Here is a 23,826-nt window from a genome sequence, read left to right as displayed (position 1 = left end):
TGTTTTGTTTTTTTATACAAAAAAAAAAAGAAATATGACTATGACTAAATGACTATTTTTATTTAAAATGTGGAAGAAATGTTATCAGACCTTTACAGAATAAGACATACATTTTTTACTTATACTCATACCCAATAAATCCAGTAAATATCTATTTATTATTATGTCATATCTGCACGTGCTTTGATCAAGGATATTTAAATAAAATCTTCAGTGAATACTTTTAATTTCAGCTTACTACTGAAGCTTAAAACAAATAAATAACCAATATTAATTATGTGTTTCAAGTAAAATAACCATGTACGCTTCATGATAGGAACTGAATAGATTTAAAAAGCAATACTCAATTAAACATACACAGTAAACAATTATTGCTGCTTTTATGTAGTTGAATCAAATTAACTTTTGGAGGCTACTTAACTTACATAAGTCAAACCGACTAAAAATATGAAGTGGAAACGTAAATAAATTAGCTGAACATGATTAACTTATTAAAAACATCAAAATATTTGTTGTCTTGACTTTTTTTTTTTTACAATGTACAGCTTTCAATCATAACATTTCTTAAGGTTTGTTCAGTCGTGATATTGCAGTGTAGTTTCCCCCTGTCCTTCATGCAATTAAATGTGTTACTACAAACTAGCGGAGCAGCCATTGCATAGACATTCCATTCCTGGCCTGAGACTCTGGACTCTTCGCTCTAAAAGCTGCAGACGCGCCCCATCACAGATGACCTCTATATTTAGCCCCTCTTCCAGGGGGTGTAGAGTTCCTCTGAGCGGGACAGTAGCACCTCAAGGGTGGCTGACACGACTTACACCCCAAACTGCATATCGTAAAGCAGCTACTCAAGTTACGCTGCTGGGCTTCAGTTTCTTAGATGTTTGAGGTTATGCGTATGCAGAAACTGGCCTCAGATCAGTTGGAAGAGGCACTGAGGAGTCCAGAGTTTAAAAAAAGCTGTCGTACGGGCCAAGCATTGTCCATCGGCCCTTGAGAACGTACCAGCCTTATTTGGATTTGCCACAGACACGAGAAGACAAATATTCAGATTCACTCAAAGGAATGATGTTTGTTCAAACTACTTATTTAAAAGGAGCTGAAACAACACCATTCTTGATTTTTATTTTTTTTGGGACAACTTAAGTGTTTTATGTTTAATCTACTTAAATTTGAAAAAAATAACAAGTTAACTTTTTATCAAATCTATTGTGCAGAATCCAGCATTTTACAGTGTTGTTTACACAATTAAAGGGATATATAGTCCACCCAAAAATATCGAACTTTCTTCCACTTGTTTTAAACGTGTTTGATTTGCTATCTATCACAAAGGAAAATATTACGAAGTATGCTGGAAACAGGTAGCCATTAGCCATCTTTTCATCCGCCGATTTTTGTGCATATATATACATATATGCGCAATCTTTCGTTTTTAAATTTTTTTTAATAAAATGATGTAGAAAAGTAAGAGAATAATAGAAGGCAAAATAAATATTTTGCTAATAAAATAAGCCTTTTTCTCTAGACAACCAGTTTGGGCCTTAAATTCGGAGAGAAAATTGGCCTCTAATGATATAGGTTTAGAACCCCTGTATAACACAACTGCCTTGTTTTATATTTCCTTTTACAGAATTGAAAGAAAGTACATGTTCAGTACTTACATTTAGACATTTACATTTAGTCATTTAGCAGACACTTTTATCCAAAGCGACTTACAAATGAGGACAAGGAAGCAATTTACACAACTATAAGAGCAACAATGAATAAGTGCTATAGGGCAAGTTTAAGGTCTGTAAAGTCTAAGAAGGAAAGTATTAGTATTTTATTTTTTATTTATTTATTTTTTTTAGTACAGTTAGTGGTATATCCAGAGAGGCAATTGCAGATTAGGAAGTGAAGTGGAGACTAAACAGTTGAGTTTTTAGTCGTTTCTTGAAAACAGCGAGCGACTCTGCCGTTTCTGATGATAGTCAGAAGTCTATCTTCAAAGATAGTTCACCCAAAACTGAAATGTCTGTCATTTACTCTCCCTTCACTTATAACAAACCTGTTTGAGTTTCTTTCTTTTCTGATGAACACAAAAGTCGATTTTGAATCGGGTAACCAATGACTTCCACAGTATTTGTTTTTCCTACTAGTCAATATTCAATTGTAGAGTTCTATAGCTCCACCTAGTGGAAAAACAAATGTTTGTGCAAGTCACTTCCAGAAGACAGTTCACTCTAATTTACTCACCCTCAGGCCATTCAAGAGGTGGGTGACTAGAACATACAAGGTTTTTAGCTGAACCCGCGGTCCTTGGCGATTCATATAATGCAAGTCAATGTCTACCAGCACTACGAGAGTCAAAAACACATACAGACAAAATCAAATTAATTCCAGCCGCTCCTGATCCTGATGACACAAAACTGAACATTATTAATAACATTATTACCTTTAATCCACGTCCTGAGCGATATCATGACAGTCTGGAGCACAAGATTCCTGTCGCATAATCATGTACAGTTGAAGTCAGAATTATTGCCCCTCTTATTAATTTTAAATTCTTTTATATTTTTTTTACCAACCTCTGATTAACGAAGAGAAGATTTTCAGCACATTTCTAAATATAATAGTTTTAATAATTAATTTCTAATAACTGATTTCTTTTATCTTTGCCATGATGGCAGAACATAACATTTTACTAGATGATAGTATTCAGATGAACGTGACATTTAAATGCTTACCTAGGTTAATTAGGCAAGTCAGGGTAATAGGAAACGATGGTTTGTTCTGTAGACTATCAAAAACAAAACATTGGCTTAAAGAGGCTAATAATATTGACCTTAAAATGTTTAAAAAAAAATCAAAACTGCTTTTATTCTAGCCAAAATAAAACAAATAAGACTTTCTCCAGAAGAATAAATATTATAGGAAATACTGTGAATATTTCCTTAATCATTGAAATATCACTTGAGAAATACTTTAAAAATAATACATTTTACACAGGAGGGCTGATCTCCACAACTGTCAGTGCAGATAAAAACTCTGAAGTGTTATTAATTCTTTTTTTTTGCGTCAACTATGCCTTTAATGTGATATTCAGGGTTTCTACGGCTAAACACTAAGAATTTTTTCCATTGGTTATAACATTAAAAACATTAAAAAGAACTGTTATTGTAAGAAGAATAATCTTGAGTTAAAACTTATATTGAGATGGAATGTCAGCGATTAGACCGATGTCTAAGCTTTACATCAGAGGTGTCCAAGCTCGGTCCTGGATGGCCAGTGTCCTGGAGAGTTTAGCTCAAATCCTAATCAAACACACCTGAACAAGCTAATCGGGATCTTTCTAGGTATACTTGAAACTTCCAGGCAGGTGTGTTGAAACAAGTTAGAGCTAAAGTCAGCAGGACACCGGCCCTCCAGGAACGACTTTGGACACCCCTTCTTTACAAAGATATAGGAAAATTAAAACCTCTTAAAATGATTTAAGACCTACAAGACAATATTTCAGCGAACTTACGACTTTATAAGGTCTAAAATTTAGTTTTTTAAATCTACAAGTATTTAAGACCCCGCGGACACCCAGGAATTTAATGTAAACAGAACAGTTACCAGATAACATATATTGTTTTGTTATTTTTATTGCTGTGCAGATGAAAATGTACAAATTATACTGTAAAAGGCAAATGCTAACATATTTTACTACCATCTTTTAAAAAACAAACATTTTTGCAGCACATCCTCTGATACCACTATTAGTATTATCAAAATAAACTCATTTTAATACAGAAAGCAAAGCATTAATCCTACTCAAAGCATATGAATGCAATTATTAGTTTCAAAACGCAGTTACACTTTTTTTTGTCATATCACAATATTCTAAACCTAAAAAAAATCCTATCCTAACAGATACATCAAAATAATAAATGTTCAATGAGTCTTAGTAATATATAATACCAAACACATGTTCAAGAACATCAACAAATGTACAACAAAAATCAGTGCAATCTGTTAAACATATTAAACATTTCTTTTTGAAGCTTGAAGGGATAGTTCACCCAAAAAATGAAGTTTACCATCAACATGTTGTTGTAAACCTTTATGAGTTTCTTTCTTCTGCTCAACACAAAAGAAGATATTTTGAAGAATGTTGATTGTCGGCACTCAAAAAATCTTATGGAAGTCAATGGGTGGCAGCGACCAGCATTTTCTTAGGATATCATCTTTTATGTTAACCAGAAGAAAACAACTCAAAAAGGTATTGAACCAAGTGAGTTAATGGCAGAATTGTTATTTTTGTGTCAACTATCCCTTTAACTTTATAGTTTCAAATTAACCCTCATCTATATAGTCAATAACCCATCCACCTTCTTCTAATGGGGGGGAAAAAAAAGCACTGTTCTCCACATATACACACCTCTCGTAAGATTTAGCATGAATTGAGACAGGGCCGAGGCATGCAGACGCACATGCAGAGCGAGACAGTACTAATCCACCATCAGAGGACACTCCATCCAGCTTGGAGAAGCTTAGGCTAAACTCTGCATACATCCTCGAACAACCTGCAATATGACAAACTGAAGTTAACAACAGCTTTTATTGTGTATTAATGTCTGGAGAGTGGTGGAAAAAGCAATGCAGTTACCTTTACACCTCAAAACAGGGGAACTTGGCTCTAGCTGGTTGCAGAAGGTCAGCCAGGAAATAAATTGTCCCCGCCATCCCTTCAGAACAAACATATGGTAAATGATGCTTTCAGATGGTCAAACCTGATATTTTCATTTATTAATTTATTTTTAAGCATTTTTTTTATTCTTAAGAAGATAATTGGTCCAAATAACAAATATTTTCATTTGTTGTGACTGAATATCAGGCTTATTCCATCAAATATTGACTTTTTTAACCATCCTGAGCTTTCCTGTTCTCTAAAATGAATATTAACTTAAGTTGTTTTTGTAATTTTTTATTATAAATAAATATTTATTAATGATCAGGTTCCTGATTATTAATAATCAGGTTTATTAATAATCCATCCTCCTTCAAACTCAAACTTAAGCACTTTTAAAGGTCTTTCCATTAGAACAAAAACATGATAAACAACGATGCTTTCAAAAATTTGTCGTGACTGAATAGCAGGCTGAAGCCATCAAATATTGACTTTTTTTACCCATCCTGAGCGTTCATGTTGTCTAAAAATGAATATAAACTGAAACTGGTTTATATTTAAATTCCTTACTAATAAATAATTAATTATTGTTAATCGGGGTTCTTGCACCTTTTCAAATTTAAGCACTTGTCAAGCTCTTTCCAGGTGAAACTTCAAATTATTTCAGCCTTTTACAAATGTGGCAAGTTACACATTTACATACATATACATACTTTATCACATTATATCACATATTACTATTTGCTATAGTATAGTAAAACATTTTTGATGGCATGTTTGTCCCTAGTTCCTCACTGAATTACTGTCATTTACTCTCTTATATGTAATTTCCTCACATCTTAAATGTCTATTTAATGTATCTTTTATCTTAAATTTATTCATTTTCTTTTCGGCTTAGTCTCTTTCATTACGCAGGGGTCACCACAGCGGAATAAACCACCAACTTATCTAGCATATGTTTTATGCAGCGCATGCCCTTCCAGTCGCAACCCATCAATGGGAAACACCCATACACTCCCATTCACACATACACACTACAGACAATTTAGCTTACACAATTCACCTATAGCGCATGTCTTTGGACTTGTGGGGAAAAACGGAGCGGTCGGAGAAAACCCACGCCAATTTCAAAGGGTGAAGATAAAAAAAGACTACAGAGTTTCTATTTTATGCACATTACATTACAATAAAAAATAGTTAAATATAGATAAGTATTATTATTATTACCTATTTAAGATGATAACTTATGTTATTTAAGTCAAATTTTCAGGCACTTTATCTAAAATCTAAGCACTTTTCAAATCATGAAAACACTAGACTAAAATTCAAGCAGTTTTAAGGGTTTTCAGCACCTTTCTTATCTGTTAGCTACTAGTTCCTATTCATTAAAGTACTTATTCATTGGATACTAGTTCTTATTTGTTAGACAGTAGTTCTTATTTGTTAGATACTAGCTCTTTTTCATTAGACACTAGTATTTATTCATTAAATACTGGTTCTTATTCGTTGGATACTAGACCTTAAAAGTTTGATACTAGCACTACTTCCTTATATACTAATTATTATCCATTAGATAATAGTTCTAATTCATTAGATAATAGTTCTTATTCATTAGATACTAGTTTTTACTCGTTAGATACTAGGTCTTATTCATTAGATACTAGTTCTTATTCATTAGATATTAGTTCTTATTCGTTAGGTACTAGTTCTTATTCAATAGATACTAGTTCTTACTCGTTTGATACTAGTTCTTATTTAATAGATACTAGTTCTTATTCATTAGATACTATTACTTATTTATTAGATATTAGTTTTTATTCATTAGATGCTAGTTCTTATTCGTTAGATACTGGTTGTTATTCGTTAGATACTAGTTCTTATTCGTTAGATACTAGTTCTTATTCACTGGATACTAGTTCTTGAATTTGGATGTTAATATTGCACTATTTAATGCTGAAATATAATTAATAAATGCAATAAAAGTATTGTTCATAATAAGTATGTTAGTAAATAAATTAACTACTGAAAGCTTATTGTATAATGTGACAGATTCTTTTAACAAAAGTAAGAAACATTTTAAAATATATGCAAACAATAATATTTCACAGTAATTCACAGTGTTTGCCATCAAATAAATAAAGCATTGATGAGCATAAAACATTAATCAAATCAAATAAAATCTCACAAACCTCATAATTCTGTAGATATGCAAGTATATTTACTCTACCTTCAAACAGTGAGAACGGTGTATCTGGAGTCCGGCAGCCGTGTCTCCCATAATTCATGCACCAGTCTGCAAACTGCAGATGAGAAGACATCAAATCCCATCATGCCTCTGTTCACACAACAGGCAATGACGGATCCCCTCCTGCCAGCACAGTGATTTATAACATCCTCCATTGGTCACACAGAATATGCATACATTTCCCAGACCTTCTTGCCGTGAGGTGACAGTGCTAACCACTGACCCACCGTGTCTTCCCTTACAGATATTTTAAATATGTAATACGTGGTAGGACTCACCATGCAGGCTCTGTAGAGGTGTTTGGGATCCTGGGTGATCTTGTAAAGGGCCAGGAAGCCGTAAGCGTTTCCAGCAGCTCCATGGCAGAGTCCATAACCCTTCTTTAGCAAACCTCTCTGCCAGATCACCTCACCACACTGCAGAGCGTCCTCCAAATACTGCCGCACGCCAAACACCTGCGCAAGCGACAGCTTTAGACTCTACTCTCATGCATCTATCTATCTATCTATCTATCTATCTATCTATCTATCTATCTATCTATCTATCTATCTATCTATCTATCTATCTATCTATCTATCTATCTATCTATCTAAGTTACTAGTTCTTATTCATTAGATACTAGCTCTTATTCGTTAGATACTAGTATTTTTTCATTACATACTAGTTCTTATTCATTAGATACTAGCACTTATTCATTAGATACCAGTTCTTATTCATTAGACACTACTTCTTATTCATTATATACTAGTTCCTAATTACTAGATTCTAGTTTTTATTACAGGCCCATAGCCAGAGGGTGTTCGGGTGGTTCGAATGAACAACCCCCCAGGGCCAAAAGGTCCAGAATTTGTCCTTTTAATTGTTTTTTAATTGAATATTATACAATTTATTTATTATTTAATTAATCTAATATATTTATATTTAATATAAATTGCAATAAAGTGTAATTTTAAATAACTCTGGCCAGTAATTATAATTCCCATGGAGCCTCAAAGCCACAATAATGTGACGCGAGTCACGTGATGTAACCCACTGAGTGGCATTTGAATCTTTGATGCAACATCCACCCCTCACTGACCAGTTTGTTTTTGTCTATAAATGACAGTGGGCTATAGTTTTTTTTTACTTTAAAACTTGAACAGATTCCTATTTTTACCTAATGATAAATTATGTGATAAATTTGTATTTTAAAAATTTGTCTTGTTTTAATTTTTAGGAAATATTTTTAGTACATCAAAAAGTGTGGTTATGATGACATCTGACTAGCTAATCCAGCAAAAAAATAAAATAAAATAAAAAACTGCTTAAAATGTTTCTAAAATGCAGTATTTAAATAGAAACTGAGGTGTGTAACTGCAAAAATGTCCACTTTTTGAAGAAAAAAACAACAACAAAAAAACACCCCTTTCACCCGGCTGGCTACAGGCCTGTATTGGATACTAGTTCTTATTCTTTAGATTTTAGTTCTTATTCATTTGATTCTAGTTCTTATTTGTTAGATACTAGTTCTTATTCATTAGATACTAGTTCTTATTCATTAGATACTAGTTCTTATCTGTTATATACTGGTTATTATTCAATAGATACTAGTTCTTATCTGTTATATACTGGTTATTATTCAATAGATACTAGTTCTTATCTGTTATATACTGGTTATTATTCATTAGATACTAGTTCTTATTCGTTAGATACTAGTTCTTATTCATTAGATACTAGTTCTTATCTGTTATATACTGGTTATTATTCAATAGATACTAGTTCTTATCTGTTATATACTGGTTATTATTCAATAGATACTAGTTCTTATCTGTTATATACTGGTTATTATTCATTAGATACTAGTTCTTATTCGTTAGATACTAGTTCTTATTCATTAGATACTAGTTCTTATTCATTAGATACTAGTTCTTATCTGTTATATACTGGTTATTATTCCTTAGATATTGCCTAACATTTATAAAAAATTATCTGAGTATAAGAGATGTCTTTATTTAATTATTGTAATATACAGAGAGAAATTTGTACCTTGAAAGCCTGAATTAACATGTATATAACTCCAGGAGAGCCGTGACACCAGTGCACCAGAAGATCTCGAGCGTCTCCGACACACGGTGCATAATTTCCTGATGGAAACTTCAGCTGACACACATAATTGACGCTGGGTTTGACCAGACTGAAAACCCTGTCCTGACCAGCAACAAGACCAGGCTATAAGAGACAAAATCAGTTTAATGTTCATTTACTGTTCATTTCAGTCAATAAAACAAGAGTGAATATATGGCAAGCTAATAAAACATTTAATATTTATTTTAATGCAACTAGTTCTTATTTACAAGCTACTGTAGCTTTATACAGTTCTTTTTCATTAGATACCAATACTTACTCATTATATACCAGTTCCTATTCATTAGATAATAGTTCGTATTCATTAGATACTAGTTCTTTTTCATTATAAATTAGTTCTTATTCATTACTAGTTTCTATTCATTAGAGACTAGTTCCAAATCATTAGATAGTAGTTCTTAATCATTAGATACTAGTTCTTATTCATTAGATACTATTTGGTATTCATTAGTTCTTTTTCATTAGATACTAGTTCTTATTCATTACATGCTAGTTCTTAATCATTAGATACAAGCTCTTATTCATTAGATACTAGTTCTTATTCTTAAGATACTAGTTCCTCATTCATGTCAAGGTGAAAATACATATAAGTTTAGATTAAATGTTCAAACTGTTTCCATAGTGAGTGTGCTGACCTGCATCAGGTAATAGTAGATCCCTGACAGACCGTGAGCAGCGCCCACATACTCCTCTTGATACCACTCATACATCAGAGGGCTTTGGTCCTGGATCTTGTTCCTCTGAGAAAGAATCTGTCCCGACTCCAGTATAGCATCACAGATCTGAAATAAACACACTTGCATGTTTAGTAAAAACAAAGTGCTGAATCAAAGGCAACGCATAAACATCTTTATATTTAACATAGTTCTGTTTTATAGTTTTATAAAATAAAAAGAAATCAGATATTAGACATTAGTTATTAAAACTATTATGTTCAGAAATGTGTTAAACAGAAATTTGGGAAGTTTTTTTTATCACACACAGCTCATGAAATGGTTCAGGTCTAAGTTGGTTAGAATGAATAAATGCTGTCTGACCTGCTGAATGTACTGAAAGGGGATCTTCTCCTGCTGGAACTGCTGGTTGACGAAAATGAGGGAGTAAAGGTAGCCCGTTCTGCCGTACAGCAGCTCATCAGGCAGCCTTCCTTTCCCCTGCACTACTGATGGCTGCAGCTGCAACAGCCTGCAAACAATCCAGCAAGCCCATCACGATAACATACCAAGGGAATGAAACTCTGTCAAGACTGAGAAAGAGAAGCAGGACACAGAAAGAGCGGAGCTGCCCTCAAATCCTCCACATTTCACCCTCTTCTGGAATCATGAGGTCTTTTTCTTTAATGAACAGCAGCTCTTGGGAGTTTTCCAGGCCAATTCCAATAGGGTCCGACATGAAATAGCAAATCCACACAATGAAATTAGATCCAGCATGGACAGCTGATGACTAACAATACATTTCAATAGTTGTTTCTTCAGGATATCAGTGTATAGGAGATATAGTAATTTATGTTATATTTATTCATTTAAAAAATAAAAATAGAGATAAAAATGTTATTTATTAAATTAAAATGATTTATTTTTACATATTTTTCTTAATAGTTTTTTTTCTTTTTTATCTTTTATATTTTAGTCAGACATTTTGATCTTTTACTAACTAAACTGCTTCCCTGCTATACTCATGGAAGGATCAACCTTTAAACAGGACATTGTCAAACATTAAAAATTTAAAAGGGATAAAAATTAAAGCTGTTACTATATTGTAAATATTTTAAAAATTTTATATATATATATATATATATATATATATATATATATATATATATATATATATATATATACACACACACACACACACACACACACACACATATATATATATACACATATATATATATATATATATATACATATACATATACATATATATACTTTTTCTACATAGCTTTTCAAACATGTCTAAATGTGTCCTATTTGTGATCTCTTCAGGGACATTTTCTGAATTTCGGTCAGAAATTTTGATCTCATACTGACAAAACTGCTTCACTGCTATACTCAGGGAAGGAGAAACCTTTAAACAGGACATCGTCAAACATACAGGCATAAAAATTAAAGCTGTATTACTATATTGTAAATATTGTTTTTCTAAGTTAATATTAATTTTCTAAACAGCTTTTTAAATGTCTAAGTGAGTATGTTTACATGGACACCAATAATCCAATTTTAATACGTTTAAGACAATACTCTGATTAAGAGTCTACCGTGTAAACAGCGATTTTTGATTATTTAAATCCAAAAAAGGTCATAATAGAACTAAACAGTAATCGAATTAAGACAATAATGGAAACCAAGAATATCGAATAGCAATAACTGAAAAAAAAATATGAATTGAATTAACAAGTGTTTGCATTTTAATGACTTTAATGGAAAGAGTTGTTTTTTTTAGATCCTGTAAAAATTAATGTAGCTGTTTATTTAAGCTGTGAATATTTTACACACATTTTCACACTTAAATTCAATACTTCGTACATGTCATTGTTCAAAAGAATTGCATATTTAAAAATCATCTTAATATTTTTCAGACAAAAAAAAATGCACTACTGTTAAAAAGTTTGTTGTCAGTATTATTGTTTAGATAGTCTGTAGTTTTATTCAGCAAGAATGCATTCAATTGAAGTGACTGTTCATAAAGAGTGCATTTTGTTTTTATTTCACATAAACTAACCAAATCAGCATAATCAAATTATCTCTGAAGATTCGCGTGACACTGAAAACTGGAGTGATAACTGTTTAAAAGCTTTGCGTGAATAAATTGTATTTTTAAAAGAACTTTATTCTAACATACAGTTGAAGTCAAAATTATTAGCCCTCCTGTATATTTTTTCTCCAATTTCTGTTTAAAGGAAATATTGTTCAACACATTTCTAAACATAATATTTTAATAACTCATTTCTAAAAAAAAAAAAAAAGATTTATTTTTAGCCTTTTTGCCTTAATTAAGTGGATAGAATTGTATTTTAGACGAGAAAACGAAGTGGGAGAGAGAGGGGGTAGGGACGGGAAACATCCTCGAGCCGGGATTCGAACTCAGGACGCCCTGAAGTGCTACTGCACCATATGTCAGCGCGCTAACCACAAGGCTATTGCGCCGACAATAACTAATTTCTAATAAATGATTTATTTTATCTTTGCCATGACGACAGTCCATAATGCTTTACTACATATATTTTAAGATACTAGTGATCAGCTTAAAGTGACATTTAAAGGTTTAAGAAGGATAATTACGTTAACTGGGCAAGTTAGGGTGATTAGGCAAGTTATTATAATGATGCTTTGATCTGTAGACTATCTATCGAAATATTGCTTAAGAGGGCTAATAATATTGACCTTAAAATGTTATCTTAAAAATGTAAGAACAGCTTTTATTCAAACCAAAATAAACAAATAAGATTTTATGAAGAAGAAAAAATATTATAAGAAATACTGTGAAAAATTCCCTGCTCTGTTAAACATCATTTGGGAAATATTTGAAAATGAAAGAAAAAAATCATAGGAGGGCGAATTATATTGACTTTAACTGTATATCAAAATGAACAATTTGAGCTAAAACCACCAGACAACATCAGACCTGTTCAGACACTCATCAGACTCCTGGTGTTTCTGGAGGCGATGATAAACCACGGCTGCGATGGCCAGCGGTCCTGCATCTCCACACAGGAAGGTCACCCAGCGCTGCGTTAAACTCCTCAGGCTGCGGTTGACGTAATCCAGAGCCCTCTGGAGGAAAGTCGGGTCTCCAAACACACTGTGGAGGTGCAGGTACAGCAGGGCAATTCCTACAGTCACAAAGCAGAGACTGTAAAGGGTTGTTCTGCTACTACTAATGTGTATTTCGCCATTTGAGACCTAAAATACTGTAAGTCTCTTGTGATTGAAAACACTGATCCTTTGTGATTTATGACAACTGCGGTGCGTGGCGCTCTGACCACCAGTGTAATTAACTCATCAAAGGTTAATGAGCAGCCGCAGACTGAACTGTGGTAAAGTAATCGTCCTGCACTGAGGAGTAGATGATGTTTGCAGCACAGAATGATGACGCATGTCGCTCAAAGATTATGCAAAAGTCACATGAAATCCGACACAACAGGAAATATATTGTCGCATTGCAAAACATCAGATCTGTGTCTGATTTAATACTACATATTAAAGTGGCACAGATCTGACCTGAAAAGATCAGATTCCATGCGGTTTGGGCTGTTCACACTGTCATCACCAGAGTCACATGAGGGGAAAAAAAATCAGATTCGGGCCACATTTGCCTGCAGTGTGAACATAGCCTTAGAGTTTCCCAAATGATCCGTTTTCGGCACTAAAGATCTCCAGGCTAGTGTGGACGGAAGGCATAACTGTAGCAAAACTTATGAGTTTTAAAACTACAACATATTAGTGTGAATGAGGCCTAAGCCAAAGGAAAAGTAATTTACTGAAAAGAATCAAATTAACATCAAATTACTGAATATGTGCTAACAGCTCAGTTTTAATACATCAGTATTAAAGTGTGTTATCACCTGCCCAGCCAGTGTACCCAGTACAGTCTCTGGGGTCTGCATTCTTCAGCCCGTTCTCCAAAATGGCCAGAAGCTCACTGATCTTGCTGCTTATACTGGTGGCGAAATGCTGGGTCAACTGCACAGAGCAAAATATGTAAATTAATGAATGAATAAACACACACATATATACACATGCATATACATACAGATGAAGTCAGAATTACTAGCTCTCCTGTGAATTTTATATTCTTTATTAAATTTTTCCCAAGTGGTGTTTAACAGAGCAAGGACATTTTCACAGTATTTCCTATAATTTTTTTTTTCTTCTGGAGAAAGTTTTATTCGTTTTTTTAAACCAGTTTTTAATTTTTGAAAAAACATTTTAAGGTCAATATTATTAGCTCTTTAAAGCTTTTTTTTTTTCGATAGTCTACAGAACAAACCATTATTATACAATAACTTGCCTAATTATTACCCTAACTTGCCTAATTAAGCGTTTAAAATGTCCTTTAAGCTTAATACTAGTGTCTTGAAAAATATCTAGTAAAATATTGTGCGCTGTCATCATGGCAAAGATAAACAAATCAGTTATTGGAAATTAGGTATTTAAAGGGCACCTATGGTGACTTTTAAAGCTGTTTGGACAGACATGTGTGTAAGTATAGTGTATAGACCGTCATATTGGAGTGATATAAACATACCCAGTGCTTTTTTTTTCAATTTAACAGCATAAAAACGGTGGACCAATTGGAGCGGTTTTCAAATCGACCGCAACTTGACGTAGGAGTGCGGTCCCCCACCCACCGAATTGTTTGATAGCTGCGTATTAACATGTCCCGGCAGTCACATGTATAATCAGATCAACAAGAAAAGACGAGCGCAAAGCAACCAGGAATAAAGGTCTGTTCAGTTTGCTAGGATCATCAATCGTCATCAAATGTGATCAAGAGTGAGTTTTACAAGTTTAAAATGTTTTAAAACAGTGCATGTGTGTAATGAATTACAGCAATTTACTTCAGCTTTACTTCATCAGCACAGCCGCGTGTCAGAACAATTATAAAAGAAGACGCTTCAATCCCGGTCGGTGGACGTTAAATCAGGTTTATTTTGTACATTAGCATAACAGACATCCATACAGCAGTGGAGATTAACCTATATCCTGTCACATTTGCGTGCAAAACGAGTGCAAAGCTAAACACATTCTGGAGACACAAAAGACTCGTATTAAATCCGAATAAAAGGAGTAACCTTGGTTTACTTCTTTTTCTGTGAGCTTTTTCTGTGGCGGGTCCTCGGTTACGGAATACCTTGCCCCTTGAGATTAGAATGGCTCTAGGGCTGTCCAATATGGACAAATGAATCACATTGTGATTTTATGAATGAATATTGCGATTTTATGAACGAATATTGCGATTATATTGCGATTTTATGAATGTATATTGCGATTATATTGCGATTTTATGAATGTATATTGCGATTTTATGAATGTATATTGCGATTATATTGCGATTTTATGAATGTATATTGCGATTATATTGCGATTTTATGAACGTATATTGGGATTATATTGTGATTTTATGAATGAATATTGCGATTATATTGCGATTTTATGAATGTATATTGCGATTATATTGTGATTTTATAATTGAATATTGCGATTATATTGTGATTTAATGAATGAATATTGCGATTATATTATGATTTTATTAATGAATATTGCGATTATATTGCGATTTTATGAACGTATATTGCGATTGTATTTGCGATTTTGGCAACTGGTTTTGCCTTTACAAACAAACTACATACATACATTCTATGTATTTAGTGCACAAGAAGTGCATAATATAAAAAAATTCACAATGAAATAACATAGTATTAAGTTTAATAAACAAAACTGTAGGAAAATTGCCTTTAAAACAGACAACATAAAATAAATGTGGTGATAGACACTTGTTGCTCTTCCCCAAGATGCTAAAGTTTCTTTTAAACCTTAGATATATTTTCTCCAGTGTGATCTTTTGGGAAGAATGCTGTTTGCACTTTTCATTTGCAAACATCGACTTTTCATTTCAAAGTAGGCATTAATAGAGTGGACCGTTAAACTCGTGTACGGCTCCATTGTTCTGCTGGACCACAAATCTGTGATCGTGGCAAAGTATTGAGTAAACCTGCTTGAGCTCGTGTTCAACGCCCGTCTTACATTTCTCATACATTTCGGAAATAGCAAATCATGTGAAATGAGTGCGATATGGCAGCTGGTATCTTTTGTCAAGTGTTTGTATTAGTCTTTGGAAGCCATCTTTACTGACGATGTGCGCTGTCATCATATCTTTGCATATATGATAGGTGATTGCGTCAGTAATTTCTTTGTGCCATTTTGACCCTTTCTCATAAGGCACGGTGCTTGCAAATGCTTGAACAATAGATACTCGTTTAGTTTGTTTGGGCTGGCTTTGATGTGTGCTTTTGTTTGTTTCGATGGACTTTGTCGACATGCATTGATCAAGCAGTTTTTTATGACGCAAGTGTTGGAACAGATTTGTAGTATTGCTCCGTTTTGTTTGAATAATCATTTCACAAGTCTTGCAAATTACCTTGCTCTGTGACACACATCGTCTCTCCTGAATCCAAAATACCTCCAAACAATTGATGTTCAATTTCTCTTTGGCACCAAATCATTTTTATTTTGACCTGCAATAATAATTTATGTTTTTTCCTCCTGCTCGCCTATTCGGTTTTCCCACTCAACTTTAGCTGGTTAACATCTTTCTCCCGCTCAGCTTAGCTGTAATTGGCCAGTGCGCAGCGTCAGTTCTGATGGGTTGACATATTAAAATCATGCGCACAAGAACATATTCTGAATTAAATTCTAAATAAATTAACAGATAAAAATTGCAGCCTTATGCGGTTTAGAAATTGCACATGCTTAAATCACATTTTTTGCAAATGCGATTAAAATGGCTCCATCACTATCTATTTTTAAACCAGTCCTAAAAACGTACATTTTTAGCTTGGCTTTCTAATAGAATTTTAATAGTCCTACATTTTTTTAAGTTGTTTTTCTTGTCTTATTTTTATGCTTTTATGATCTGTCTTTTTATTTTACTTTGCCTTGTGTACAGCACCTTGGTCAGTCTTGTGACTGTTTTTAAATGTGCTCTATAAATAAATAAACTTGAAATTAACTTGAACTAGAAATGTGTTTACAAATACATTAATCTTCTTTCCATTAAACAGAAATTGGGGGGAAATATATAGGGGGTAAATAATTCATGAGGGCTAATAATTCTGACTTCATAAACAAATATTTACAAATATAAAACATATACAGTTGAAATAATTTATAACAAGATATGATAAGGTAAGAAAGCAGATTATTAATGCATAACAGTGATGGTATTTGTGGTTTCAAATATTTATACGCTCCAAATATATTTATAGGAATGCTATATACAGTGCTCAGCATAATTGAGTACACCCTATTTTTAAAATTAATAATTTCATCCATTTCTCAGTGAAGGCTATGTATTTTGGTGCATTTAAACTAAACTGGATTTATTAAACAGATTTTTTTATTATTACAACAATATTTTAATCACCAAACATATTTAGAAATTAAAGATAATACAAATAAATGCAAGCAAAATATTGCAAACAAAATTAGAACCTACAAAACTTCATCTAAATTTATTCATATTTTTGCTTCTATTGATTTTTCCTCTTTTTAAAATTTGTATTTAATATTTTTCCTTAACATATAAATTTGGGCGTACTAGTTTTTGGACTGTTATCCTAAGTTATTTTGTTAGATAAGCTCCAGATTTGTCTTCAGGTCTGACTAAATTAATGTATATGCACAAATATAATACTGTATAGCTTCCTATTAAAAAATATGAATTTAAAAGAGAAATTTGTGAGAGGTGTACTTACTGTATATATGCTAAGCACTGTATATGCATTTTATTTTTAATCACTCACATTTCCCTGCATGTCAAACAAGTCTTGTGCACATCCCAGCCCAGTGTAATCTGGATAAGGATTCTTCAAGGCTCGTTGTTCAGACATTTTGAAGAGATCTGAAATAAAGAGCATTCAATTATTCATTTTTTCTTGGGCTTAGTCCCTTTATTCATCAGGGGTGGCAACAGACGAATGAACCGCCAACTAATCCAGCACGTTTTAAGCTTCCAGCTGCAACTCAGAACTGGGAAACATCCATACACACTCCTTCAGAAACTACAGCCAGTTTAGTATTCAATTCCCCTATAGCACATGTCTTTGTTGGGGAAACCAGAGCACCGGGAGGAAACCCACGCCAACACGGGGTGAACGTCCAAACTCCACACAGAAATGTCAACTGACCCAGCCTGGGCTCAAACTAGCGACCTTCTTGTTGTAAGGCGACAGTGCTAACCACCGAGCCACCGTGTCGCACTAATAAAGAGCATAAGTTAATTAAAAAAAAAAAAAAAAAAAAAAAAGATGGCAGCTCCATTTTGGAATAATATTTTAGGCCACGATGGTGATGCCTGGCCTTAACACGGAAATAAAACATTTAGTTAATCACAACATGCGTGTTCCAATATTTTCATACAATTTTTTAGCCACTCAGATGCACATATGAATGTTGTTGTTGTTATAATTTGCAGGTTTAAATTAAACGTTTTATTGTTTACATAATAAATACTCGTGTCGAATATTTAAGGTTATTATTTGTACCCCTGAATTTAATATTTCTGGGCCTCATATTCGTATGAAATACTTTACGTTGAACGTTTATCTGAATTACAGACCTGTAATGTAGAGTCATCTGCTGTGTATAAAAACTTATGACGCACCAAAATCCTGTGATACTGAAGCATGCGATTAGGGCCTACAAAATAAATCCGCACAAACCCAGATGTTCAGCTCACAAATTGTATAAAGGAAACACTATCCAAATTATTCGTTTTATGAATCTACAATAATATATTTGCAGTTACAGTTAGTTAAATAAAACCGGGGCCGAGAAACACACGCCCCCTTCTTTACTCTCCGACAATACAAGAATGCGTGAAGAACAAAACATGCAGGAAATAATTCTGGCTTAATACTCGCGCAGCAACAGCAGGCGTTTGCAATCACATGTGCTCTTGGCAAAACAATTTCCTAACATTTATTTTATAACAGTAAACATACCGTTCGAGTGCTGCACTGTTGAATTCTTCTCGTCTGATCTCAGGACACGCTGTTTTGGTTTGACTCAATGCCGCCATCTAGTGTTCAGGAGGGTCATCGTCATTGTCGTCATCATTGTGATAGGTAAATAATAATTATTTATTATTAATTATACCAGATAATTAATAAATACTAGAACGGTAGGTCTATGTAGATTTATTTCTTTTTTAAATTTATTTTGATGATTAATTGATCTGATTATTTTAAAGTTTTAGGAAAATATTGCACACATGCTTTCATAAAAAATAAAAGAAAAATAAATAAAACAAAATAAAATAAAAATAAAATGAAAAGTAAATAAAATAAAATTTAAGTTAATTAGCTAATTTATCAATTGGGAATAAAACCAAGTTTTGAGAAAATATTGCACACATAAAATAAAATAATAATAAAAAAAATTATATATATATATATATATATATATATATATATATATATATATATATATATATATATATATATATATATATATATATATAATAATTAAATTAAACAAAATTAAATAAAACAAATAAAATAATAAATAAATGAATAAATAAATTAAATTAAAAAGAAAAGAAAATAATAATAAATGTTATCGAACTATTTATTATTGGGAATAAAAACAAGTTCAACTTTCCAAGTTTTGGTAAAATATTGCACGCATAAAATAAAATAAATTATAAAAATAAAAAACATAAAATAAAAATAAAATAATAATAAATGTTAATTAACTAATTTATTGATTGAGAATTACCACAAGTTCAACTTCCCAAGTTTTGGGAAAATATTGGACGCATGCTTTCCTAAAATAAAATAAAATAAAATAAAATAAAATAAAATAATACATGTTAATTGACTAATTTATTTATTGGGAATAAAAACAATGCTAAATCATTGCTGTCATGGATATCAAATAATATGTAAAATACAATATAAATTTTATATATATATTTTTTTCTAATATGAAGATTAAATTAAATTTAGTGATAGATCTAGAAACAGTGAAGAGTGTGATCATGTTTAGTGACAAAAAAACAAACAAACCTGTTGCAGTGTACATGTTAATACTGTATATCATAACAATTATTTAGTGTTTGGATGTTGCAAATAAGGCACAACCCCCAAAATAAACCCTCAGATATGAATACAACTAAAAATAAATAATACTAAAAAGTCTGTTTTACTTTATTAATTTGCATGATTTTCAGGCCTTTGTTGACAGGAAGAAATGCTCTTGCCGTGAAGTTTCCTCAGTAATGTTATAGCTGACAGGTGATTGGTCATGAAATGATGGCAGTGCATGAATAGAATGAAGGAAGATCTTTTATAACACCTGTGCTATGCGTCTCTTTTATAATCTTTGTGATCTGCATGACATATCTATAATTAGAGATGTGAGCTACCATTATGTGCTGAGCAGCTGAATGTTGTTAGATAACTGATATATTTTTTTACATTTCTTTTGCAAAATCTCCCTCAAGACACTCTAATGTAATGTGATCCACACTTCTTCATCCTGTAGGAAAGAAAAAGCATAAGTTAGAATAATATTTTTTAATTTTTTAATTACATTAAAACAGATTTGATTTGACACAATAGTTTTTTCCCCCCACTGGTTTAGACTGTATCTCCTTCCTTTTTATTTATTTATTTTTACTTATTTATTTTAAATACTGTGTATGTTTTACTTTAGTTTGTTTGCTGCTTAGTTTTGATGTTTTGTATTGTTAACTTTTGAAAAAGCTAAATAAAAATATATAATGGGAAAAATACAGAAATATACAGGAGGGCTAATAATAATTAAGGAGGGCTATAATTCTGACATAAAAAAATAAATAAAAACAAATAAAACAAAATTAAATAAAAATAAAATAAATATAAAATGAAAAGCAAAATAAAATACAATTTTATGTTAATTAGCTAATTTATTAATTTGGAATAAAACCAAGTTTTGAGAAAATATTGCACACATAAAATAAAATAATAAAATAAAATAAAATTGTATATAATTAAATTAAATAAAATTAAATAAAATAATAAATAAATGAATAAATAAATAAAATTAAATTAAAAATAAAATAAAATAATAATAAATGTTATTGAACTATTTATTATTGGGAATAAAAACAAGTTCAACTTTATAAGTTTGGTAAAATATTGCACGCATAAAATAAAATAAATTATAAAAATAAATAACATAAAATAAAAATAAAATAATTATAAATGTTAATTACCTAATTTATTGATTGAGAATTAACACAAGTTCAACTTCCCAAGTTTTGGGGAAATAATAATATATTAAAACAGATTTGATTTGACACACTGTATCTCCTTCCTTTTTATTTATTTATTTTTACTTATTTGTTTTATATACTGTGTATGTTTTACTTTAGTTTGTTAGCTGCTTAGTTTTGATGTGTTGTATTGTTAACTTTTGAAAAAGCTAAATAATAATATATAATGGAAAAAAAACCCCAGAAATATACAGGATCAGGCTAAAAATAATAAAGGAGGGCTATAATTCTGACACGAACAGTAAATAATGAGAGAATTTGAATTTTTTGGGGGGGTGAACCATCCCTTTAAGAGTGCAGGGTAGATGAAATGGGAGCAGCATGAGTTGAGCGAGCCTCATCATATTGTCACGAGACCGTCAATGTCATGGAAAAGGTGCACACGGCACGGGCAAAGGCAGGCACCAGAGAGCTTTTCCACCGACGCTCAATCCTCAACATGCAAACCTCCGCCAAATTGAGTTATGAAAATTTGATCAGAACGTTAATGCAAAAACGGCCCAGTACAGTGCGCTCCCACCACTGCCAACAATGTGGATAATCAGACTGCCACTCTCCCACTTAATAGAAGCAAGGCAGGAACTCAGCCTGAATACTGATCTCCTCTGTATTCTTCGCTAACCCTCAAAGGACAAAGTTCAGCTCCGTTCTTTGTGCGCAGCGACCTACAGTACCAAGAAGAATAGTTCTGTTCTGTTTGTGATTACGGTGTCACTGAATGAGTTTTTTGAGCGCGTGGGTGGTCATTATGTTTGAATATGTACAAGATGATTACTGTTGGTGTCAATGGCTAACTCTAAGCGCTGTGAATGACGACGGTGTAGTGAATTTGTAGTCTGAACAATGGCTTTTTCTCTGGTGGCAATCACCTGTATAATTACTGTGCAGTTGGGGAACAATGGCTAGATCTAAGAGGTAATTGCCACAGGTATATAATCCCCGTCTCTCGCCACTCAGAAAAGTTTTAAATATCCAACAGACGCACTTGGAGATGAATATTAAGAGTTGTGAAAAGCCCTAAGTGTGTGTTCCTTTACACAAAGGATAAGGGTTCGAGAGCTAGACATGAATTGTGTTAAGAGGATGGAAAATAGGATGTTTGGTTGTAAAGAGAGTGAGTTAGAATTATAATTATTTTCTAGAGAAAGTTCATCATTTGAGATGATTATATGCAAGTGATTTACATGCAGTCATGTGGTATGTTTTTCAGCTTTACTAAACATTACTTAACCTTAAATCTGTGTTTTATTTGCAGATTTCTAAGGCTGAACCAAAATTGTTGTCTGATTAATAGTTTGTGTATATGCAAATATTGCAACCGACATGAAATATATGGTCATTTTCCTGCCTGACCAGCTAAGACCAAGCTGAAAATGGCTGGAAACCAGCCCAGAAATGACCAAAACCCTCTAAAATCAGGCTGGTCAATCAGCTAAAACCAGCCAACCAGCCTAGGCTGGTTTAAGCTGGATTCTTCAGCAGTGAATTAGTGAGTGAATGAATAGACCAATTACCAACCTACGTCACACATGACGTCACACGAGTCCCAGGTTGCAAAAAAAGAACAGGCTGCAATGGGAAAGATGTCGTGTTGTGCGGTAGGATGCCGAATTCGAGTCCAAAAATAGAAAACTTAACTTTTACCATACACCACACACTGCTTTACTACCGACTGCAGACGTCTTTGGCTAAATGGGAGCTGAATGAAGTAAGGAGCTAATTAGAACCCTGCTGAAAAATCCACCTTAAACCAGCCTAGGCTGGTTGGCTGGTTTTAGCTAGTCGACCAGGCTGGTTTTAGAGGGGTTTTGGCCACTTCCAGGCTGGTTTCCAGCCATTTCCAGGCTGGTCTTAGCTGGTCAGGCTGGAAAGTGACCAGCTAAAACCATCTAAAAACCAGCTTGACCATTCTGGTTTAAGCTGGACATAGCTGGTTTTGGCTGGGCTCCCAGCCTGGCTAGGCTGGTCAAGCTGGTTTTAGCTGGTCATCTCCCAGCCTTTCCAGCTAAAACCAGGCTGGAAATGGCTGGAAACCAGCCTGGAAGTGACCAAAACCCCTCTAAAACCAGTCGGATTAACCAGCTAAAACCAGCCAACCATGCTAGGCTGGTTTGAGCTGTATTTTTCAGCAGGGAAATGCTGGGCTGTACAGTTCTCATGTCATATCAGTGCAGTTCACTGTCAGAATGCAGTTGTTTTGCGTGTTGGTGATTAATAACCCAGGCCTTGTATAACGTTAGCTCCATCTTGTTTCCTTGTCTTTGGCTAGGCGGAATCTCTGTGTTTAGCTCTTGAATCTGGTCATCACAGAGCATTATTTCTTGCACATGACCACAAAGAACAAAATTGTTTGCATCAAAAGACTTGTAGACCTTTAACTTCAATGAGATTGTATATTTCGGGCTGGATGCTTGGTCACTTCGTCTTATCCAATATTCATTGGGAGGGTGCTATCGCAAATGGAGCTATCAGATGAACGTCGCTCACTTTAACGGTAATTTTCCCTACTGAAAAAAACAGCTTAAACCAGCCTAGGCTGGTTGGCTGGTTTTAGCTGGTTGACCAGGCTGGTTTTAGAGGGGTTTTGGCCATTTCCAGGCTGGTTTCCAGCCATTTCCAGCCTGGTCTTAGCTGGTCAGGCTGGGAGATGACCAGCAAAAAACCAGCTTGACCAGCCTAGACAGGCTGGGAGCCCAGCCAAAACCAGCTATGTCCAGCTTAAACCAGGCTTGTCAAGCTGGTTTTAGCTGGATTTAGTTGGTAATTT

The 23,826-nt window shown here is 33.2% G+C and overlaps 1 protein-coding gene and 1 long non-coding RNA gene across 5 annotated transcripts in view; both read right to left on the bottom strand.

The window, feature by feature from the left end:
• Positions 1-1,820: 1,820 nt before the first annotated feature.
• Positions 1,821-18,805, bottom strand: lancl1 (LanC antibiotic synthetase component C-like 1 (bacterial)). 4 transcript variants are annotated; one of them, XR_012400695.1, is made up of 13 exons: positions 18,745-18,805; positions 17,545-17,642; positions 13,585-13,702; positions 12,645-12,852; positions 10,058-10,205; positions 9,656-9,802; positions 8,922-9,104; positions 7,175-7,351; positions 6,879-7,019; positions 4,631-4,709; positions 4,403-4,547; positions 2,435-2,484; positions 1,821-2,336 (listed from the first exon to the last, which is right to left on the bottom strand). XR_012400695.1 is itself a non-coding variant. In NM_001009891.2 (11 exon segments), coding segments are annotated over 9 exon segments (1,218 nt in total). In that variant the 5' UTR covers positions 17,632-17,642; positions 18,745-18,787; the 3' UTR covers positions 3,609-4,547; positions 4,631-4,632.
• Positions 18,806-19,949: 1,144 nt separating this feature from the next.
• The window catches only part of LOC141384472 (uncharacterized), a 44,311-nt gene continuing 40,434 nt past the window's right edge, over positions 19,950-23,826 (bottom strand). Inside the window, exons 11-12 of the long non-coding RNA XR_012405417.1 lie at positions 20,221-20,281; positions 19,950-20,132 (exon numbers count right to left, since the gene is read on the bottom strand). This is a non-coding gene — a long non-coding RNA (uncharacterized lncRNA). The remainder of the gene's footprint in view (positions 20,133-20,220; positions 20,282-23,826) is intronic.

Source organism: Danio rerio, chromosome 1 (genome assembly GCF_049306965.1).
Source record: "Danio rerio strain Tuebingen ecotype United States chromosome 1, GRCz12tu, whole genome shotgun sequence".
NCBI classification, from domain to species: domain Eukaryota; kingdom Metazoa; phylum Chordata; class Actinopteri; order Cypriniformes; family Danionidae; genus Danio; species Danio rerio.
The sequence above is the reverse complement of the archived record's forward strand: the minus strand, read 5'-3'. Positions and strand labels throughout refer to the sequence as shown.